This window comes from Marmota flaviventris, chromosome 16, assembly GCF_047511675.1.
Source record: "Marmota flaviventris isolate mMarFla1 chromosome 16, mMarFla1.hap1, whole genome shotgun sequence".
In the NCBI taxonomy this organism is placed as follows: Eukaryota; Metazoa; Chordata; class Mammalia; order Rodentia; family Sciuridae; genus Marmota; species Marmota flaviventris.
In genome coordinates this window covers 10421689-10444264 of record NC_092513.1, presented here as the reverse complement: position 1 = coordinate 10444264, position 22576 = coordinate 10421689, and the positions used below count along the sequence as shown (strand labels likewise).

Sequence of the window (22576 nt, the reverse complement as noted above, 5' to 3'; positions counted from 1 at the left end):
TGTAGTTACCGTGTCCAGCCTTATTTGTAGCTAAGAGAAAAGGTTTAAAATATGTTGCCTTTAGGTTAGCAAGTTGAAAATAGGTTAGCAAGTTGAAAATAATTAAAAATGAACTTCATAAACCATGGAATTCAATAGTACATCTGATATTTTATACACTAAAAGAACAAATGCAAGGAAATGTGTGAAATAAATTTGTGTAAATCACTTTAATAGACTTCATAAACATTGTACATTATATATAATTTTATTTATTTTGCTTATTATTCATGTTCGAAAATGGAGTTTCTAATTATTATTGGAAGTATTAGAAATACAAAGTGGTTTGACATCTTAATGTCTCCAGTATTTATTAGGGAATCATCATGAAAATATTTGTTTTTTTAATTCAATTTTAGACGCTTAAACATTTCTTTCTTTCTTTTTTTTTTATGCCCACCATGATAAATATCAGATAGTTTCCACAGCTTCTGGGAATTTTCAAATATTAAGAGAAACAATCTATTTTCCATTTAATAGAAGACCTTAACTTCACACCCAGGGTGAGTTCTATGTCTTTCTACTGTTTCTGATTCTCTGAGTCTGGATTGGGGTGGGAAGAAGAGAGATAAGGGGCATGATAAGTATGCTGGAGCAATCATAACTTCACAGCCAGTGTCCTCCGTGATGACAGGAAGCCGGGTCCTGACCCTCTATCCTAGGGTACATGCATGCATGGGGTAGTCAGAGACACATCTCAAAAACTTGAGGTTTCTGTTGTTCCTTCAGCTGTGTGGCATGTTCTTTGGATGACTGGTTTAAGCTTCCTCCAAGCATCTACCATCTGTGCAACCTTTCTACAGAAGCAATCATTTAATCTGCGGGAAATTTATGCAGCTTTGCCTGGTTGAAGACTGGGACTTGCATTGTCCCCAGCTATCATTGTCCCCTTCCCTGCCAACTCAAAATCAGTCAGCCTTCCTTAGAGCTCTCTGGGTTCAAAAGGCAGCAAAACATTCTAAGTTTCAAAGTACTACCTTGTGATTGAGATGTCAGTAGCTCCTTTTCCAGAATATCACAGTTCTCATTGGTGGATTGAAAGATAGATACAGACATATCTGAATATATAAAAGGTCACAGAGTTCTTTTCTCCATTTATCTCATTAGCGTCCTTGCCTTTCAACTCTTTGATATCGAATACCATTTCACAGCAGATAGGAGAACCTGAAGCTACTTTGTGGGTTTTCATTAGCCTCATGCACTTATTACCAAACTGTACTCCACAATATGAAACAGAGTTTTAACCAGCGGCACACTTTTTCATGGTACTCACACTTCATTGAAACTTGTTCACATGAAGCTTGCTACAGTGATTAACAAAGAACTTGTTTTGACAGAATAGGAAAACTCCATCAACTTTACCCCCACCAGGTATTTTATTAATGAATTCAAAGGAGCTGAAATGTCAAATTCCTAAATTCTTAGGCAGATTTTGAAAAACAATTGCTGTACTCGATAACTATCTTGAAAAATACTCATGTATTAAGTAATTCAATATCACTATTCCACATTAATATGCAGTGAAAATCAATAGAATTTCTATACATGACTAAATAAAATAGATTGGGATTCATTACTATATTCAGTCAAGAAATATTTATTGCTTATTTACTATGTGCCAGAGACCTTTTTAGACAAAAGAAAGGAACAAGACTGATTCCTTTCCACATACAGTTTACTTTTTAATAAGGAGAGAGATAATTAATCATATATTATATTATGCTTATTATACTATACTATGTTATATTATATGTGATTTGATTTTTAAAAAGCTAAAGCAAGTGTCACAAGGTTGAACAGTGTTCAATAAATCTTTCTGAGGAAGTCACATCTGATCACTGAATGTAGTGTGAGAATGAAAAATACAAGTGTTTGGGAGAAGATTGTTTCAAGCACAGAACAAGAGATTGAAAGAGTAAATTAAGAGTTGGGAAGAGAAAAGAGAACAGACCTCATATGCAGATAAAAGAAGATAATATGTGATACATAGGTCAGGTCAAAAGTTGATTTATACTTTGAGTGTGCAGTGAAGGCACATACTACATCACCACATACTAGGAAATAAAGGGGTTCCCATTCTAGCAGAGCATATCAGCCATGATAATGACTCCCTATTATTTATGGAGTGTGCATGTTTTGTCAAGCACTGATTTTGGGGTTTGTTTTACATATTTTATTGTTTATTCTGTTTATTCCCCCTCATGTTAAATAGCCAGACAAGACTTTATTTTTTTATTTTTTAGCTTGCAAACTGAGGTCTAGAAAGATCAGGCAGTTTGACAAAGTTCAAATGATTATTGAAATAAAAGGGACCAAATTCAAACTTACTTCTGGGAGGCTCAAGTACATGCAATGCATAAACTATATTTTCTGATGCCTACAAAAAACTTTAAATGTTTTCTTACTTTAACTATTAGTAATTTAAAGCTTACCTATAAAACTGCATTTTCCTTCTGGGGGCTATTTCAGTACTATGGGAATTATCTACAAGCATCTACATTAATTCAGACTTTATTAAAATTTACAAAAAATGGTCATGATTTAAGCTTAAGAAACAGCTATATGTGTGCAATATCAAATGACCAGATGAAAGACAAAAGTTACTGAAATACTATGAGTGTAATTTCTAGGAATTTGTAACTTCTCTACTAGAATTGGACAGCCTTATTTGATATGATTAAAAGTGGCAATTTGGACAGGTGCAGATGCTCTTTTCAATGAATCCTGTGGTTGACAATCCTAACATCAACTAATCCAGAACCTGCTTTAAGACATCTACTTAGTGTTACTGAACACAAATATCATATCTATTCTTGTAGATATTGCATCCTTTTTATAAGTTGTTATTCCAAACACACCAGCCTTTCATCCAGGGCAGAACCAACTGTAATCCCCACAGACCTCATTTCTGCATTTCTGTTTTTCCAACCTGTTTTCCATGGATTGATTCATCTGTTGTTTATCACACTTTCCAGTTCTGCAGCCAAGATGACATCACCCTGCTTTGTGAACATGATGAGCAAGCCCTCTTGAAGCAAATCACCATCATTGCCCTAAGTACACTCCTGATTTCTATGTAAATATGATAGAAGTACAAGCTTTCTATCAATTGATACATTGCTATTCTACTTACAAGTTTTAGCTTTTAAAAATATTTGTGTTCAGCGTTTTTTTTATGTTTTCCTTAGTTCATAATGATGCTAATGCATTTGATTTACTGCATCTTCTATCTTCCCATTCAATTATAATATCTTCTTAATTTGTTATTTTTCTTATCTGATTTTCTCATCCTTTTGTAAAGTAACGATATTGGTGTCACCAACTTAATGATTCTCAGATCCTTATGATAAAAACAAATTCTTTAATTATATAATATGGATGTTCAAGTTTCAAAGTCTAGAGGGAAAATGCATAAATATTCCATTACCCTACCAAAACTCAAAATTACTTGAAATATTTGATTTTGATTTAAGAATCTATTGCCAATTTGGTTCAGATCAGTCTTACATGCTATTAATAAAAAAAAGGTCATATGAAGCATTTTGAAGAGCACCATATTTGGTGCTTTAATTTCAAACTATAATTTTTGAAGTCCATCTTGATTTGGATATCATAAGGACCACTATTTACAAGTTGATGGAAATTAAAGTGTTGTATTGTCTTATAGTATAATATTACCCTAAAGTTTTATGCCAATGGCTTAGCATTTATTTCCTTTACAATATCACAATAAATGTAACTATTGCACCTAATTTTCTATTTTGAAAAAAATGGCACTGAACGTCAGTTATATTGCAAGCTGTTAATAGAAAAGGAAATGCTGAGAATCATATCACACTTTGTAATATGAGTGGTATGAGTCTGTGATTTATTATAATATTTAGAATAAAAAGAAGTTCAAATTTGCATCAAAATGAATCCTTTCACTTATTTCTCATTTTTAGTAGAAATAAAAATTTATTTAATTTTTTCACACTTTATACCAGTTTTATAAAGTTCAAATTTAATGATAAGTAAATGTTGACATGCTTTTCACCATTGTATTTTGGCATGATAAAAGTATATATTCGGTTGCATATGAAAATAATCTATGAAAAATTCCAAAGCATATTTTCCTGCACCTCTTTAATGTCAAACTATAATATCCATAACAGCACAAACTTATAATATATAAATCTGAGTAATTCATTTATTTCAAATATATGTACAAATTTTAAATGAGGTTTAAAGAGCCTTCTTGGCAAGAATTTTAAAATATCAAACCCAAATGATTCATAGAATCTTTCACAGTCCCGCTTATTAATGTAACATAAGTTTTTTTACATGTCTATATAACCATCAGATTCTCCAGATGATAAATTTTATCTCTCTATATCATCAGGAACGTCACTCATCCATGCTTTATTCTTACTTTGCGGGAATAAAATAATTAAATGAATGAAACAACATTGGAGGGCCTGATTCTCTTTCTCAGGTTAGGCAATAAAACACTTTGAGAATTTGCCCTGGATATAATGGAACCTTATGAGGAACATTGCAGTCATGAGGTGGCACTGGCTTGCACTAGCATCTGAGGTCTATTTATGTGCATCTCTTCCAAAATTTTTCTTTAAGGACAATGTACTCGAAGGACATCGGAAAACTACAAACTCAGGCTCACCACGCTGCAGAAAGCCAGACCACACAACGCATTTTGCTCAAATGGACATTAGCACTTTGGGGATTTTTTTTATGGTAACAAGTCCTAATTGTTGGAGTGCACTGCAGAACCAAACATACATGCTAATCTTTTAAATCGAGGTCCCAGCTCATTAAGGTAATCAAAATTTCCATCCTGGTCGGTGTCGGCTGACCCTAAGGAGCTCAGGGAGCCGGCCAAGGACCCCAAGCCCTCGAAGGCGTAGGTCTGAAGGGAGTCAAAGGGTGGGGCGCAGGGGTCCGAGTCCGCCTCCTCCAGCTTCTCCAGGATGAATTTCCTGAAGAGGGCGCTGTCGGGGCCCACCTGCAGAGACTGCCTGTAGAGGCTCCGGATCTCCGCGGAGGTGGTCTTCCGAGCCCTGCGTTCCCGCATCACAGTGGTGCTTCTGAGCTCGGCAATGTCGAAGGCCTCTGTGTCTTCTTCTCCACCTCCTTCATCATCATAGCAGAAGATATTCTCTCCGAAGACGTCCCCTTTCTCAGGAAAGAGGATCTGCTTTCTTTGTTGTCTTAGAGCCAACATCAAAAATACAAACCCTGATGAAGAAAATGTATCAGAATATGAATGAACACATACAGAGCATAATAAACTTCACAATCCTTGAGCTTGTTACAAGCTCTAGACACAACCTTGATTTTGAAGATAACGTGACAGAAAATATTTTAAAACTGGACTTGCAAAATGACATAAGGAAGAAGATAACATTCTGGCTGATGACTTAGAGGTGGAAAACACTGTGAAAATACATTGAACTGTTTTCTGTGAACAATTTAGAATTCAAATTTTACTTTTCTCAAATATTAAAATGGAACCAAGAAGATTAATGGAGCATTTTTCCAATCTGAATACACTTGGCAAACTTAGTGACCAATGAGTCCACTTAAAGTAAGTTCAGAACAGGACAGTTTGATATTCCACATTAAGGGGAAATTCTGTGACATGATTATTTTCTAAGTTGGTATTTATTGACCACAAAATATATGCCAGTTTCTTCTAAAAATTATATTTATTTATTGATTTAATTCTTATTAAATTAATATATATTATATCCCTTTAAAATGAGAAAAATAAAGCCTAAAAGCATTTAAATCACATCCCCAGAAAGACTCAGCTGAGAGACAGAAAGGTCATCTTCAAATTAAGAAAGTTGTTTCAGAGCCTGGGCCCCATGATACCACATTAATTTCAGAAACTCCAAACTATCTTGCATTTGAATCATAATACTGATTTGTGCCGATCAATATTTATTACATAAAATAGTTTTAGCAAAATGTAGAAACAGAACAATTTCAGAACACTTTTTAATTAGAAGAAAAACTGTGTGTGCATATGCACGTGCATGCTTGTGTGTGAGTGTGTGTGTGTGTGTTTGTGTGTGCGTGTGCACATCTAAGCTAACCAACCTTTCTGCATCCTTGGATTTACATATCTTTTCAGCACATCAGAGATAGGATTTGAAACACATATCAAGGGATGTTAGAATTTTCACAAAGATAAATATATTGGGTACTATTTTATACAAAAAGAAAACAGTGAGGAGTCTCAGGTTAGTAAAATTAGAAATTAAAGATGAGGCATCATAACTGATATCAGAAAATAAAGGATAATAAAACATACTGTAAACTATCACAGACCAAGTAATTGGAATTAATAGATAAATTCCTAAAATATATAGCTACCAACACTGTGCCAAGGAGAAACTGGAAATCAGGACAGAACAATAAGTAGTAAGCATATTGAATCAATAATCAAAATCTATATTAAAGTCTAGGACCTCATGGTTTCAATGCTGAAGTCTACTGAACAACTGAAGAATTAATTCCAGTACATCTCAAAATCTTCTAAAAAATTAGGAGAGGGAATACTTCCAGATTCATTTTTTGAGGCTAATAACACTTTTTGATACTGAAACCAGACAAATATACTGCAAGAGAAGAAAACTACAGACCAACATCACTGATGAACATAGATGCAAAAATCCTCTAAAAGGGTTGGGGAAGCAGGGAGGACAGGGAAGGTGGCCATAACCACTGTTACTTCATAAGGTTACTATGAAGATAAAATTTTGTAACACATGCAGAGCACGAGGACTATGTTCTGGACAACAGAAGTGCCCAATTGTTCTAAAGTATTTTTATATCTTATATTTGTGCAATGCATATGTCAAAACATTTATAAACTGGCATACGTACACATACTCTTAAAATTGAAGGGTCAGTGATCTTCAGTTTGAAATGTGGATTTGCCCACTCTATTTTTCATTCACTCTATTTGGTTTTAAAATTATAATACATTTAGAATAGCAATTAAACCATACTGCTGTAACATAATTATATATTTATCATGTTACTTTAATAAGTGGAGATATGTTCAGTTCAGCACTACTTACCACATATTACCATAATGAAGATCAGAATAGCAATTATTACTTCCACCCTGAGTCCCAAGAAAAGCACGAGTTTCTTATCACTGCAGGTCTGTGTATTCCCACTGTCGTCACAGTCACAGACATGTATGGTAAGTATGTTTGTACTTGTAAGTGATGGGATCCCGTTGTCCGCAATTAAAATGGTTATGAAGAAGTTGGGCTCTTCTTGAAGGCTAAAACCACTTCTATTAGTCAAAATTGTAGCTGTGTTATCTAAAACAAGATACCAAAATTTATCAACAACATAAAATAAATCAATCCATCTTGTGTATTAGAGCCACTACTATAGAGATATGATTAAATAAGTTCAAATAAAAGAGAAAATTTTTGATTAAAAGACAACTTGATTCAAGTGGGTTATGAACTCCCATTTTTACCCCATATACAGATTGCAGAATCACATCAGTTACACATCCATTGATTTACATATAGCACTTGAATCAAAGTGTGAAATATGATATATCAAGAACTATGTAATGTTTTGAACAACCAACAATAAAAATTAAAAAAAAGACAACTTGAAGGTTCCCTGAAAATTAATTAATGCTTTGACATTACCTAATTGTGAAATGAGATGAATTATTTAAATCAGTTCCAAAACGTTTGTGAGAAATATAGAAAATAAAAGCAGAGCAGAGCAAACATTTCTATACATATGAGCATTTATAGGGGTTACTGGCATTAATTTTATGCAGATGCTACCAGTTTTATTTGGATCAATTGCACTAATACTGCTTTTTCTAACATCTAGAGCCCATTATTTTCATACATCCTAGAAATACATAGATTTTCTATTATATAACTATTAAAGCATGTGATCAAATAGTAGGTTTTCTAATTAGAAAAAGGAACTGATTCTACTTTTAGGGAAAGATAATAGTAGGATATCTCATTTTGACTTCACTCATTTTATTTTTAAAATTCAGAGAATCTTCAATTTTCATCTAGAGAAGACACTCAAAATATTAATGAAAATGGCCAACACATACTCAAAATGTAAAGTTGTTTTTCCCCAAGTCCCAAGATATTCTGAATGATGTTTGTCAATGTGATTCTTTGGGTCTTAGATCTATATTTCCTCTGTTTTTTTTTTTTTTTATTCAGAATACTTTTGCCATACCTAAGTATGTTCTGAATCCATCAGTCTGCTTTATAAGATGATGATAGTAAAGTGCAAATAAATGAAATCTTCTTGAAATGCATATGTAGTTAAAACTTTTTCCAAATCATCTTTTCAATGCTAAAAAGATAATGCTCTTGAAGTCCATAAAACCCATGAAATTTATGTACGAGGCAGATTTAAGTGGTGAGAAACAGTTCTCATCTTTTCAATTCAATGTGTTTTATTACCTTACTTGGGACTACAAACATTAAACCAAACTTGTGTTCTTTAGGTTTTTCTATATTTATTTTGTCTCAGTAATATATTTTGAATCATTATAAAGATGTATAAGACATATTATATTTGATACTTATGGGATTTTTTTTCTAAATATATTTGAACTACTTTCACTAAGAATTTGATACAAATAAAAAAGAGACATGTGTCTGTGCCCTCTCCCACCAAAGGCACCTCTGAATCAAAGACTGGACCCAGTGGTGGGGAGGAACGGCGGCTCAGGTATCTGGTCATAGATATTTGAGTGGCTTATATATTTGAAGTAAAAAGAAAGGTTTAAATAGAAATCTATATTATGGCCAAATAGCTCTTCCTAAAGCAAATTTAATAAGAACAGAATGGCCTTCTATAATTAATCCACTGCTACACAAAAGGAAGAAAAATTCTTTCTCTACCCAAAATCCTTCCAGAATATTTTATCTTTGATTTATAAAATAATTTGGTTTAGAGGGAAAAGAAAAAAAAAATGACTTTCATATATTTATAACTCCTTATTGATGACTTTAAATATTTGTGAATCAAAAAAGCTCACCTCACAGTACACTAAGTGTATTTTCTCTTCAGACAAATACTGAAGATTAAGATACGAATGAACAGCTAGGGTTGTGGCTCAGTGGTAGAGCACTTGCCTAGCACATGCGAGGCCCTGGCTTTGATCCTCAGCACCACATTAAAAGTAAATAAGTGAAATAAAAGTATTGTGTCCAATTACAACTAAAAAAATAAATGTAAAAAGAAAAAGATAACGAAGGAATCGAGAATCCAGGACTGCAATGAAGTTTGCCGGGTCAGACAGAAAAGGGCTTACAGCCCTCTGTGACTTTAAAAAAACACCTCTAATTTGAAAAAAATGCAGTGAGAAGGAAGTGTGACCAGTATTTTCAGAACTTGACACTGAGGTTTTTTTTTTTTTTTTTTTACTTTTCTTATTATTACTCTTTTGCTTTATTTCTTGACATTATGATATTAAAAACAGTGTGAAAAACAATGCCTCAAGTTCCATTAAAATAAAAAAAAATATTTATGAAAAATGAGTCAAAATCATTATGACTGAATGGTATTACCTTGATTATCTCTGATTGTGAAACTTGAGTTGTTTGTGTCTTCTGCAGAGAGAGTGAAATAAAAGTGGTGGTCTTCTATGGATTCATCTCTGTCTACTGCGCTGATGGTTTGAATCACCTACGAGAAGACAGGGATAGACTTTTATCATTGCTGTATTGATTCAGGGCAATTATCAATGCTATTATTATTTTCAGCTTTTATTAAGTACTTTAGCCAAATAATTAAAGACACTACAGATGGTAATTGTCAAATCATGGAGAAGATTAAACATTTTCTTAGGCAACAATAATTTGTATGTTGTGATTTCTAAAGAGGGTTATGACTTTTACATAATACATTCTCATAAATGGATCATGTGGATTCCAGAAGCTAAATTTGTTGGAAGTTCTTCAAACATTGTTGCTATATTTTGACATCATCTCTTACCCTCCTTTCCTACATTTTCCCTTTCCTTCTTTCTTTACTTCCTTCTTTATTCTTACTTCTTCTGAAATCCAGTCATTATGACTTGCTGAATTTATACATTTCCTTTTTATACTGAGTGCAAAACGGGTAGAGTTATTGTCTTACTAAAGTATTTGCTAAAGTAATGAGTTTTTTAATTGATTTGAGGGAATAAGGCATTTAAAGCTTAGGGGCAATGTATATGATTTCCTTTGACCCATAAAGATTGTAAGAAAAGCGTTTTAAATCAACAAATTGCATTAGCTTCACAATGTTCTTCATGCATGTAGAGAGAAATCTGTTATTTGAAATATAGCTTCATAAATTTGTATTTGCCATCATGCAACTGAGGATGGTTTTGTCTGACACATTGTTAAAAGCGCTTTAATTATAGAAAAATTAAAACACTAGCTTCTATACTCAATTTACTTCAATTTTCAGAATTAATCACAATCTCACTATGCTATCTTGACAAGCATATCTTTTTTTGACAATAATGAACTACTTGACTGACACATTCATGTTTTGAAATAAAAGAATTAATTCAGAACTGATGTGTTCATATCTGCATTACTTCACTGTTTTATGATCTGAGATAACAAAGGACAACATTAAAATTTCTTCACTGAGGATATTCATTTTTCCTTTCAAAATAACAGTGAAAAGGACTTTGTGTTCATTTTTCAATAAAATTCTAAGAAAAACCTGTTTGTTACATTGCCCAGAGGTCTAAACGATTTACTTACGTTGACTAACTTGGGACCCATTTCTGCCCTTCTATATTTATGAGAGAAGCAAAGACAAGTTTAAAAGTTAACAACATACAACAAGCCACCATGATTAAAAAGACTGGAAATAGAGGCAATCGAATAATTCCAAATTACAACAAATGTCAAGAGCTCACACTTTTAATTTTCTCCTTTCTCTCTGGGTAGAATTTTGCTCCATTTCTTTCTCATATACTACATTCAATTTCCTATCTATAGTACGGTGAACTCTATGATGGAAATATATTGGGCCAGCCTAGAGAGTCTTTTAATAGGGATTCATCAATGGATTCAATGCTATTCTATATATTATTTCACCTAATCTTGCCATAACCCTTTTGAATAAATCCTGTTATTGACCCCATTTAACCTTGAGTTTTATGTAAGGAAAGGGCTGGCTCAGAATGACAATGAGATCTCATGCTCAGATGTTTTGAGATAGAGATTTACATGAGGATTCTCAGGCACATGGCTCTTTCCCTGGGTTTGCTGCTGGATATAAAGTTACTGAAAAAAGAAATGGAACAGAGAAGGCCAACCAGGACATTTCTTATGTTAAAGACAGAGACATACAGAGAAATGTATAATATAACATTTATAATATACAGAGTAGATATAGAACAAAAATAATGGTTAAAAAGCAAGAAAATATCTGAGGTTTCCTGTGAAAGACAGGGAAGTATTTTTAGGCCAGAAGTAGAGCAAGTGAACTAACTCTTGAGTAAAACATGAATTAATGGGGAAAGTGTCACCCAGACCAAATGCTAGCCCGTGAAAACCAAGAGGGCAGAGATATAATAGGTTTGAAGTAAATGAGATTAACGTTTGTGGGTCAAAGATGGTCTAATATTGGCAGTTTCATAAGTTGCCGCTTAATTATTTGATGGAGTAAAAATAGTGTTTGACTCTGAAGATAATCACGGGAAGAAAGATAGTCACTGCACTGTGTATTTTTCCAGAGAAGAGGCATATGTAGGACCACTTACTAAAATGTCACTCCTAGCTTCATTATCCTCGTTCGAAAAGCACAAATTTTTTGACAACTACACTAAGAAGCTGCTATTGTCTCCAACAATATATTTGAGTCTGTTTCCTTTTCTTGCAGATCGGCTACCAATAAAACCTACTTCTAAAATAAGTCTAGGAGTAAATTGCTAAAGATTATAAAATATAAATCGAATCAATACACAGAAAATGAGTAATAATTTGCATAAATTAATTTTATAAAATGCACTTAGTAAGCAATGTTCCTCAGTACAAAGATGTCAAAGAAAAAGTAGGAATTGCAATAAATAAATGACATAGTTTTTTTTTTAATTTCATCTGCCTTTTTGATTATGTATATATTCTAGCGATTTGTACCTTGCAGTAGGCTAAAGATGCAAATTCTTTCCCATTGTCAGAAAAACACTATTCATAAATTTGAATTAGACCATCACCTTCTGTACTAATTTATTGGGAAAATGATTATAAAATAGACCCACTCTGACAAAAATAATCTATAGAACTCAAAAGAATTTAAAAATATCTGTTCAAAAACTCAAAGTAAAAATTAATACAGTAATAATAGTTGAGCCAACAAGAAAATATGAACAGTAGTGTTTTTGCTCTAGTTTTGCCTGGTTAGCAGTTTACTGGGAAAACATTTTTGAGAAGTTCATGGTAGTATTATATTCTGGTCCTAGACAGAGACAGAGAAATACCCAATTTCCAAAAATGAATCTCACAAAATTGGATTACATACTTTTAATGGTAATTTTCTTATAGAAATAAATCTATGTTTGGTTAAAAATTATATATTATATATTCTTAAAATTTTATCTTAATGTATAATTTCAATTCCCTTTAGGATAATTTCAAACTTTATAAATGTTATACAAAATTAACATATGAATGAAAACTACTAAAGTACAAAAATATCTGATTAATGTCTTGATATAATCATTTGATGCCTATTCCACTGGCAAGAACATGCCAAGTGCTTCCAGACCCTGGGCACGTACTGCCTGTCACTATGGTTCACATTTTAGTGGAGGAGAGAGAGAAACAGAACTACAAACCTGCAAAGTGTTGAGGAAGTACTTGAAATACATAAAACACCTAAAGTCCATAATGCTCAAAATAAATAAGATCAGAGGACCTGGGACATATACTGAAATTAGAAAACCTGCTGCAGAGTGAGTCTTGTGTGCATCATGAAATGTTCTAAGATGGCATATTACAGAGTTTAGACTTCATACTGAACATCACAAGTTCTGAATCAGGGAAAAGCATGATCACTCATTTTTATTCGGGGTCCTGTGACCCATGGAAATTAATTAGTTTTTTTAAAAACTCTTTCTGAGCACATTTTTAAAGCAGGTATGAAAAAACTGTTGTCATGATACCAGGGACCCACTGATTGTTATTGAATACTTCCTGATAAGAGATCTAAAACGATGCTAACAATCAAAATCATAAGATTTAAGTTATTTATAATAAGAAACATACAGAAATTAATGAAGTGTTTACATGAATTGAGAATACTCAACATAACTCCAGATGGAGACAGAGCTTGTGAGTCCCACAGTTTCCCCTTGGGTATGCTGTGCTTCACATGATGTCACCAAAGCAATATTTTTTTCCCCATTTCCAAAGGGACTATGTATTCTTTTGGCCATTGAACAACCACTGAAATATGATTGTCCAGGAACCTGTCTTCATGTGTACAGCCTTGCTTAAAAAATATAATTAAAAATATATAATTAAAATATAACTAAAATATAATTAGCAAGCATTGCCATGTACATGGTGTGAGATTAAAAGAAGTAAAGTTTGATATTACAGGATCATCCCTTTTCATAACTATCTAAGAAGAATCCACTTCAGAAGAGATGTTAGGTCCTGGGTAGTGTAGGATATGTGAGAAGAAAACAGAAATTGACATATGAAAGACAGGGAGAAGATGGAATCAGTGGAACTTGGTGATTTATTGCATCTGGAGAATGAACATAAGAGGAAGTAAGGATGATGTCCATATATCTTTCATGCACATCTTGATGAGTGTTAATATTTTTGCTAGGAGTATTGAGAAAAGGAAGAGTTGAAAGCAAACAATATAAGCATAGTAAAGTTTTTTAGTATGTGATTTTGATCATTGATTTTAGCACGAGTTACAACAGTTCATTCTCATATTTATTATGTGTGAAATTTGACTTATTTCATGGAAATGCAGAAATTTGGTTCAATTTTATCAAAGAGCTTTCTAGAATGCAACTTTTGTGTTATTAATAAAATGATCATTAGTGAAATTAATAATATAATTACATAATGGAAAATTTTAATAAATTCAAAATATTAAGTTTTGCTATCTTTCTAAAAACATTATGTTTTTAGATATTACCTTTTAATTCTTCAGACCTTGTTCTTAATAATAATTTACATATTGTTACAACCATATTTGTAATACTATTTGTGTTGAAATTAATATGTGCAAATGTCTAATTTCATATTTTTTTTTTCTTTTTCCATAAATAAAGCTAATTAAAATAGTTTGGAGGGCTGGAGTTGTGGCTCAACAGTAGAGCTCTCTCCTAGCACGTATGATGCACTGGGTTTGATATTCAGCACCACATAAAAATAAACAAAAAAATAAAGGTATTGTGTCCAACTACAACTAAAAAACGTATATTAAAAAAAAAATAGGCTGGAGGTCCTTCCTTTATTTTGGGAAAGTTTAAATCCTATGATGATATTTGCAACTTATATTTTGGACATATTCATGTTTGCAGTTCTCTTGACTAAGATATCACTTAGGATTTTATATCATACGCTCTAATAATCTTAATGGTCATTGCTTTAATTCTCTCATTTGGTTTTTTTACAGCATTACTTGAATATTTTATTTTGTTTCATTTCAACCTAATGATTCTCTTAACTGTGTATTTTGAAATAGGTATAGACTCATAGGAAATTGCAAAAATAATCCATAGGCTCTCTTAAACACTTCACTCAACTCTTACTCAAGGGTGGCATCAGATGTAGCCTCAGCACACAATTAACCTCACATCCTTCCACTCAAACAGCGGAAGCCAATCTCAATGATGCTACAGAGGGACTCTCAACTTTTCATTTTCATCGTAAACAGCAGATACCCTTACACATCTTGCCAAAGTCATGAACCTGGGTCTGCTGCCCTCTGCAGTCCATGCAGACAGCGCTGCTTCTATGCAATGCCAGCGCACCTGGCAGCACATTCTGGTCTTCACAGAAGGGAACAGGCTTCCTGCTAAGAACTTGGAGACACAGTCTCATCACGATCTTGAAAGAACAAGTTTCACTATCCAAAGAATTTTCCCTTAATTATTTGTGAATACAAGTTTAAAAAAATCTGATAATCTTGATGTTAACATTAAGGTAATCAGGGAAAATTGATTTTCTAGGATGATTTATTGATTGTTGTAGAATCTAATTGGCTCAAATTGTGTTACTTCAAGACTCATTAATCTGGTTGCTCTATTAATTTAGAAGCCAATTTGAAAGACTATTCTACTTTTTATTGGATTTAAGGTGCTTTATTATGTGAATAGCATTCAAAAACACTTCTTACTTGGGATAATATTCCTAAATTAAGAAAGATCATCTTTTTATACAAATTACATTTTACACAAGTTTTATATACTTTGATGGTATCAGGATACAAAATCAATTTATTGAAATGCTCACTCCCCATGCTATTAACAACAAAAATTCTGATGTAATAGGATATGCAGCCATATATCTCTTAATAACAGGGACTTGTTGTGAGAAATGGGTTGTCAGGGCTTTAACCCCTGGGGCATTATGATGGAGTACGAGGTGGAACAGCAGACCACACACCTAGGTGCCATGGGTCTAGCATCACCTATGTTGTCCCACTCTAACTGAAACAATGTTGGATAGTTCATCACTGTGTAATAGAATACAATTTCTAGACCTTACAAAAGTAAATAATGTTAATTTCTGTCAAAACATTTCATGAACAATAGATTGTTCATATATTACTATCTAAATGTAGGAAGGAGAAAGAGATTAATAGCATGTTTGAAAGATTTTAGTGGCTCATTCAAAGGCTATTTTGTTATTTAGTGTTTGGTTTTGATTTTACTTGAGGAAAACCTAGCCAGAAAATTTCTAACCAGAAATCTGAACTCAAGTTAGTCTGAATCTACTATTAACCTCTGAAGAAACACATGAAAGGAACAAGGACAATCTTGTCGACAACATAGCACTAATGCCTAGATTATGAAAATAAGGCTTTTCAATGAACACAAAATACATTCCTTGTTGTCATGTACAGTGGTAGCACTTAAATCACCTGCACATGGATTTCAGTCCATCACCTGTAGTACAGCAGGGGGGAGACATATTTAAGTTTCCCTTTGGTTTTGAGTGGAGTAACATTCTTTCAGATGCTTATAAAACTGAGATAATTTGAGAGTGACATCTGAAAGTTCCCCTCATGATTATTTGATGATGTCTGTCCTTCCTCCTTAAAGTAAATTGATTGTAAAATAAGGCTGATCCATGTGACATTTTGAGTTTGAACTATGATTATCCCAGGCAGGAGGTGAGAATCAAACTGACTCTTGACCTTAATATTATGAATATAATTCTTTCTACAAATCAATAGAGAAAACCCTTATTTCCATGTTTGTTTTCTATTATGAAAATAATTTAAGGGTAGCTATTCAGATTACTATGGCATAAATAGTTACAATTAGCTCCCCTCTTAGAGACAAGTACATAGGACAGGCTTGACTTAATCCATTATAAATTATGTGATGTTGGAAAATTATTTAAACTTTTTGAGGCATGGTATAATCATCTGTAAACTAGAAAAAAACATGCTATTTTATAGATATTACTGTGTAACTTTACATTTAAATTTTAGCAGAGTGCAGGAGAACTCTGTGTTCTTAAATCCAAAAGACATTTCTTCCTTTCTTAGTAGAGTTTAATTCTGGCTACGCATTTATAGTATGTTGTACCAAACATTAGTATTTGAATTTCCTTTTGAAAAGTTCTACCAAGATGTAGAAGTTGATATTCTAAGTTTTTTTTCTTTTTTCTTTTCATTCTTACAGGTGTTCCAATGAATAAAGAAAGAATAATTAACTAATTTTAATTATAAAAAATGTTAATTCTATTTTCAATTACTCTATGGGTACATTGCAAATTTTATAAAGTTAAGACACATTATGGAAACAGTGATTTATATTTTGAACTTCGTCAAGATATTTTATCATTAAAACAATTATTTCATCATGAAAGCAAAGATGCAGATTATGAGACTTCAGGTGAAGTTATTCCATTTAACTTTTCTCAAATTAAAAATCTATGAGTTAACAGTATAATTATATGGATAAGATACAATTTGGTGATCATCCTATAAGTCATTAAACAGGAAGGATTTCATTACAAAATATCTTGGTTTGAGCCATTCTGTTTTGCTAAACATAAGTGTGATATTCACTTCAGTCTATGGCCCAAAGCCACCTATGAGCATAAGTGTGATATTCACTTCAGTCTATGGCCCAAAGCCACCTATGAGCATGGTGTCACTGTCACTAAGTGGTACCCTCATTTTCAAAAAAATGTGATTACTCCTATTTTTATAAATTCACTGACTTCTGAGTTGTAGCTTATGAACCAGAAACTTGGAAAAAAAAATGTGTCATCCACTCAGGTGGTAGAGCTATACATAAACTCCAATGCAATAGCAAAGGAAACCCAATCTATCAAATGTATATTTCTCATTTTCATATGGTGCAAAAGTAGAAAAGGGTTACTATTAACATAGCTATTTATAATTGTTATTGTAAACAACAATTGAGGAGTTATAATAAAAAATATAGTGTGGTCGTTAGAATCACCTGCCTTTAGTCAACAAATATTTATCAGCCAAATCTAATACTCTGGCCTAGACCCCTTGCCTCCAATGTGTAAGTTGTGCTGTCTTCCCAAGTCTTCTGCTCAGTGATCTTGGCCCAGCTGAAAGCACTGAAAATGCAGATTTACTTGGTAAATGTACTTAGCACCTGGGGCATCATAGTATATAGAAAATGAAGTATATTAAAACACTTTTTAAATTCTTTAGAAATAGGTTTTCTTATAAAGGTGATAATTTAAATACATTCACAGCTATTATGAAATTATTGCTATATGAGTTATATATTTTAAAATCCTAACATAATGCATATTTCAAAAAACTAGAAAAAAATCTTGTCATTTTCACCATAAGAAATAATAAATGTTTGAAGACATATGTGTTTAACCTAATTGAAGCATAATGTGATATTAATTAATAAGCACATTTTTGTTACAATGAATCAAAATGCATTCTACTGTCATATATACCTAACTAAAATAAATAAATTAATTAATAAAAAAAAGACACAGACCACCAAACTACCAGCATGTAAACTACAAAAAGTTGCCTTTAAAACATGCTCTAGTATTTCAAAATAGTTAATAGATACTCTTTTATTCTTAATATTGTTGGGAAAATATTGATACACATATTAAAAACAAATAAAATATATTAGAGAATCATAAAAAATAAGCACATTTTTAATCTTTTAGGTACCAATTAAAAATATTTGTTTTCAATTAAAAATTTTAACTAAAAAATTGAAATATGTAACTTTAAAATTTAATTGTACTTACAATCATTGTAAAATATGATTTATATTCAGTGCATAAATTTAATATGTATTGATTAGAAAATTGCAAGATATGTTGATTATTTTCAAATTATTTAAATTTTGAGGAAAAAGATTTACTATATTTAAAGAATCATTAATTAAATATAAACTAGTTAAAGTGATTTTTCGAAGTTCATTAATATATTTGTCTTTCTGTTCAAGAAATCAGACGGGTTTAAAATGTTTGAAAACATCAAAATTTATGTACAGCATATAAATTACATTGGAATAATCCACTTATAATATAAATTTTTTAAAAATTGTGTAAGCCTATTTTCCTTGGGAATTGTGAGTTCCAGTACATTTGCATTCTTTTCTTATTTTATTTTAATGATCTCTACCAGTCTACACATATGTCCCTGATGTCTAAATTTGTTAAATTTTATATTTCTGGGCAGTGTAGCACAAGGAGAAACTCAGAACTTTTGTATCTTCCACTTTCTCAAAAACTATGGGTTTTAACCCATAAAAATTGAATAAATTTAAAAGATTATTTGCATATTTATAATCATGTATTTTTTAAAAAATATATGCTTAAAATTACAAGATTTCAGATTTTCAGGATAAAATGGTTCAAGCATAAACATTATTGAACATAGTTCACTTGACAGTTTAAAAACCATTAACAATTTCCAGTATCTTATGGTTGAAAAATGAATAACAATTATGATGTGCCTATATCTTAAGATATTCCTATCTGCTACTGTATTAGAAAATTAAAAGTAAAACATAAGGTTGGTTACTACACCTGATTGGTAAAAAATGTAATTCCTGATTTTGTAAAATACAAATACAAATGGTCTCCAACTAGCTTCACTGAGAAATTTAATGTCATTTAGAATATATTGATTTATGTATTTCTGAAAATAAGACTATAAAATTTTTGGAAATTAGGGGCCATTTGAAAAATAAGCAATGGTATGTATCATACAGAGTGCCCTACAGAGTGTCTTTAGAAATTTTTAAAATAAAAAAATCTTTGTTTTTAGAAATTTTTTAAATAAAAAGAAACATATACTATTACGTTGAGCACAAAACAGAAACATGTAATTAAGATAATTAAAGTGTCTATGAGAGCATTTCAAAGTGGGATAAGTATATAACAAAATCTATGTACAGCATATAAAATATTAATCATGTCTAACATGTGAAATATAGAATCACTATAGTATAATATATATATAATATCACATGAATATTAGTATTATACATGATATAGTCATTATGTATAATATATAAAACAGTGATGTGTTACTCAGACTTAGGTAATTTAGGAAGCTTTCTTACCTGACCAGAATCTGCATCTTCACACACATAAGTCTCATAGTATTCAGAGAACTCAGGAGCATGATCATTGACATTTAGAACTTGTACATACACAGGGACTGAAGAAATCTGTTGAACATTGTCTACAAGTTGAAAAATATACAATGAAAAAATAAGTTTAATAATGTCTTATAATCATGAAAAATTGCCTTCAAGACTATATGGTATATTTATTTTTTTCACTTGAAAAACCAAAGAACCAGATCTCTATATGAGGACAGGATCTGCAAATGATTCATGTAATTTTCAACAATATAGCCAAGGAAAATTTCTGTTTCACACATTCTCCTCAAGCAATGTTTACTAAGTGTCTTTCACTGGATGTGGTCATAGTGGGAAAACAGTAGGTATAAGGACAGCTTGCTTCATTCCTGTGATTGCTGTTAGTATTTATATAAACACACTTAATTCTGATGAATGTAGTTATTGTTAATTTCCCTGACTTCACTGACAGAAGATTGAGAAACCATTTACTATTCAACATTGCCTGAGGTTTCAGTTGATGTGGAAATACTTGTTTAAGAATATACAAGGCAAGCTGGGCACAGTGGCATATGATTGTAATCCCAGGAGGCTGAGGCAGGAGGATTGCAAGTTCAAAGCCAGCCTGAGCAACTTATCTATGCTCTAAGCAACTGAGCAAGACCTTATCTCTAAATAAAATATAAAAAGTGCTGGGGATGAACCTCAGTGGTTAAGCGCCTCTGGGTTCAATCCCTGGTTCCCAAAAATATATACCAATCAATTCTCTTAATCACTAAAATTTAGGTGCACCTTTTAAAAACAAAAATTGTTTTGTTTAAATAGAATGTTCCACAATGTACAATAATTTTAAAATTATATTTTATTTTAAAAATAAATTTAATATTTTGAAATATTGATACTTCTGTTTCAGATGATCAATTTCAACATTGATGATTTTGTATATAAATTATATATCTACTTTTATTAAATCTCATGTTTTAATTTTTTTCCTTAAAATCAGTCTGAAGCCTTACTGGTTTTTTCTCAGGAGAATTCAAACATTTCCAATTTTTTTCCTTTGTTCTTATGTCATCTGCATTTATTTTCCTTATTTTCAAATATACAAGTATAACTGAAAAATAAATGTATTTTGGTTTTATTGTTTCAAGAAAAACTTTTTTTTCTTTTCTTTTTTTCCTCCTGGTATCACGATTGAATCCAGGGGATCTTAACCACTGAGCCACATCCCCAGCCAAGAAAATTGTTTTTTAAGAGAATTTCTAGCATATTTTGGCAAGACAAGCCCAAAGTCTTTAGAACATATTTGGTATTTAATTGTTTTTTTTGAAATCCCTTGAATCAGTTTAGTATTACTAGATACATGTTTCACTCACTTGAGAACACAGGAGAAACAACAGTATTGGAGAGAAATGAGACACCTCAGGTAGTAGTGACGGGAATTTGGCTAAATGTTCTCATAAATTGTTCAAGTTTGGTTCTAAGAAAGCCACACAATGGGGGCTAATTGAGACCCTACATTTGAGTCATTCATATAAATAAAAGGATTTAAATATAATTGTCTTGCAAATTTAAAAATGGAAAAATGTGACTGGTGAGGAGTATAGTGTTTATATTTAATTTAGAAAACACTGAGTGAAACACATACTTTCTTTCATTTGCTCTATTAATATGGGACAATGTAGCATAGGATTAAGACAACAGGCTTTGGAATCTGATATAATTGTGATTGATCTATCCATTTATCACTGAGAGTGGGAAAGCAAATTACAGAGGCTGCAGTTTTTTTTTTTTTTTTTTTTTTTTGTGTGTGTGTGTATGTGTGTTTGTGTGTGTGTGTGTGTGAAAGTCAAATAATATTGACCTCAAATTTTACTGTGAATTTTAAAATGATGTTACATAAAATATTTTAACAAATTGTTGAGATGTTAATCTGTAATATACTCAATAAAATGTTTATAATATGCAATTTCACAGAATTCAATCTTTTTAGCCACAAACTATATATTTTATAAATTAATATGTGAAAATGTGATTCAGAAGTAACAAGATGAAGACATTTTCCCTGATGTGCCTCAAATGATTCCCAGTTTCTGCTATCATTGCTGTTTGGTTATTTTCTTCAACATACACAGCATTGTAATATCTATAGTTTCTAGTGTAAGCCATTGGAATATGTCATCTTTTAAACTATAAATTTTATGTTCTATTAACTGAATAATGTACATTACCACACACATATGCAAACATGTGAATTATGCAGAGCATATGGAGCTATTTCTTAATGCTGTAGGGACTGTGGGTCAGTTGGGGAACCAATGCAGCTTAGGAGCTGAAGTCTTGTCTGAGTACCTGCATTGTACTGTGCTGGTCTTTAAATATTTGAATATCACCCTTGAACAGAATATATGATGACATAATTATAGCGTTTATCAGATTATGCACTTTATTCATAGTATATATGTAAACATACAAGTGTTGAAGTAACAATTTTTGTGGATAGCAGGTATCTTAGAACTCAAAGATATGTATTATTGTTTTTGTTTTGTTTTACAATGATGAACCAAAAAATGATCAGATAATTTTCCAATAGGGATCTTCTATCATAGAAAGGCATTCTTCTGATAAAAAGTAATTATATAGCTAGTTTGATAGTATATAATTAAATTATCTGGCAATTTTTGTTGCATTCATTTATTTTTT

The 22576-nt window shown here is 31.8% G+C and overlaps 1 protein-coding gene across 7 annotated transcripts in view; it reads right to left on the bottom strand.

The window, feature by feature from the left end:
* Nucleotides 1-3540: 3540 nt before the first annotated feature.
* Cdh19 (cadherin 19) overlaps nt 3541-22576 on the bottom strand; it is a 75363-nt gene continuing 56327 nt past the window's right edge. For all 7 annotated transcript variants that reach the window (XM_071602658.1, XM_071602657.1, XM_071602662.1 and 4 more), the window contains 4 exons: nt 19853-19974; nt 9630-9747; nt 7128-7379; nt 3541-5274 (listed from right to left, as the gene is read on the bottom strand). In XM_071602658.1, the coding sequence (XP_071458759.1) occupies nt 4784-5274; nt 7128-7379; nt 9630-9747; nt 19853-19974 (983 nt within the window). In that variant the 3' untranslated portion in view covers nt 3541-4783. The remainder of the gene's footprint in view (nt 5275-7127; nt 7380-9629; nt 9748-19852; nt 19975-22576) is intronic.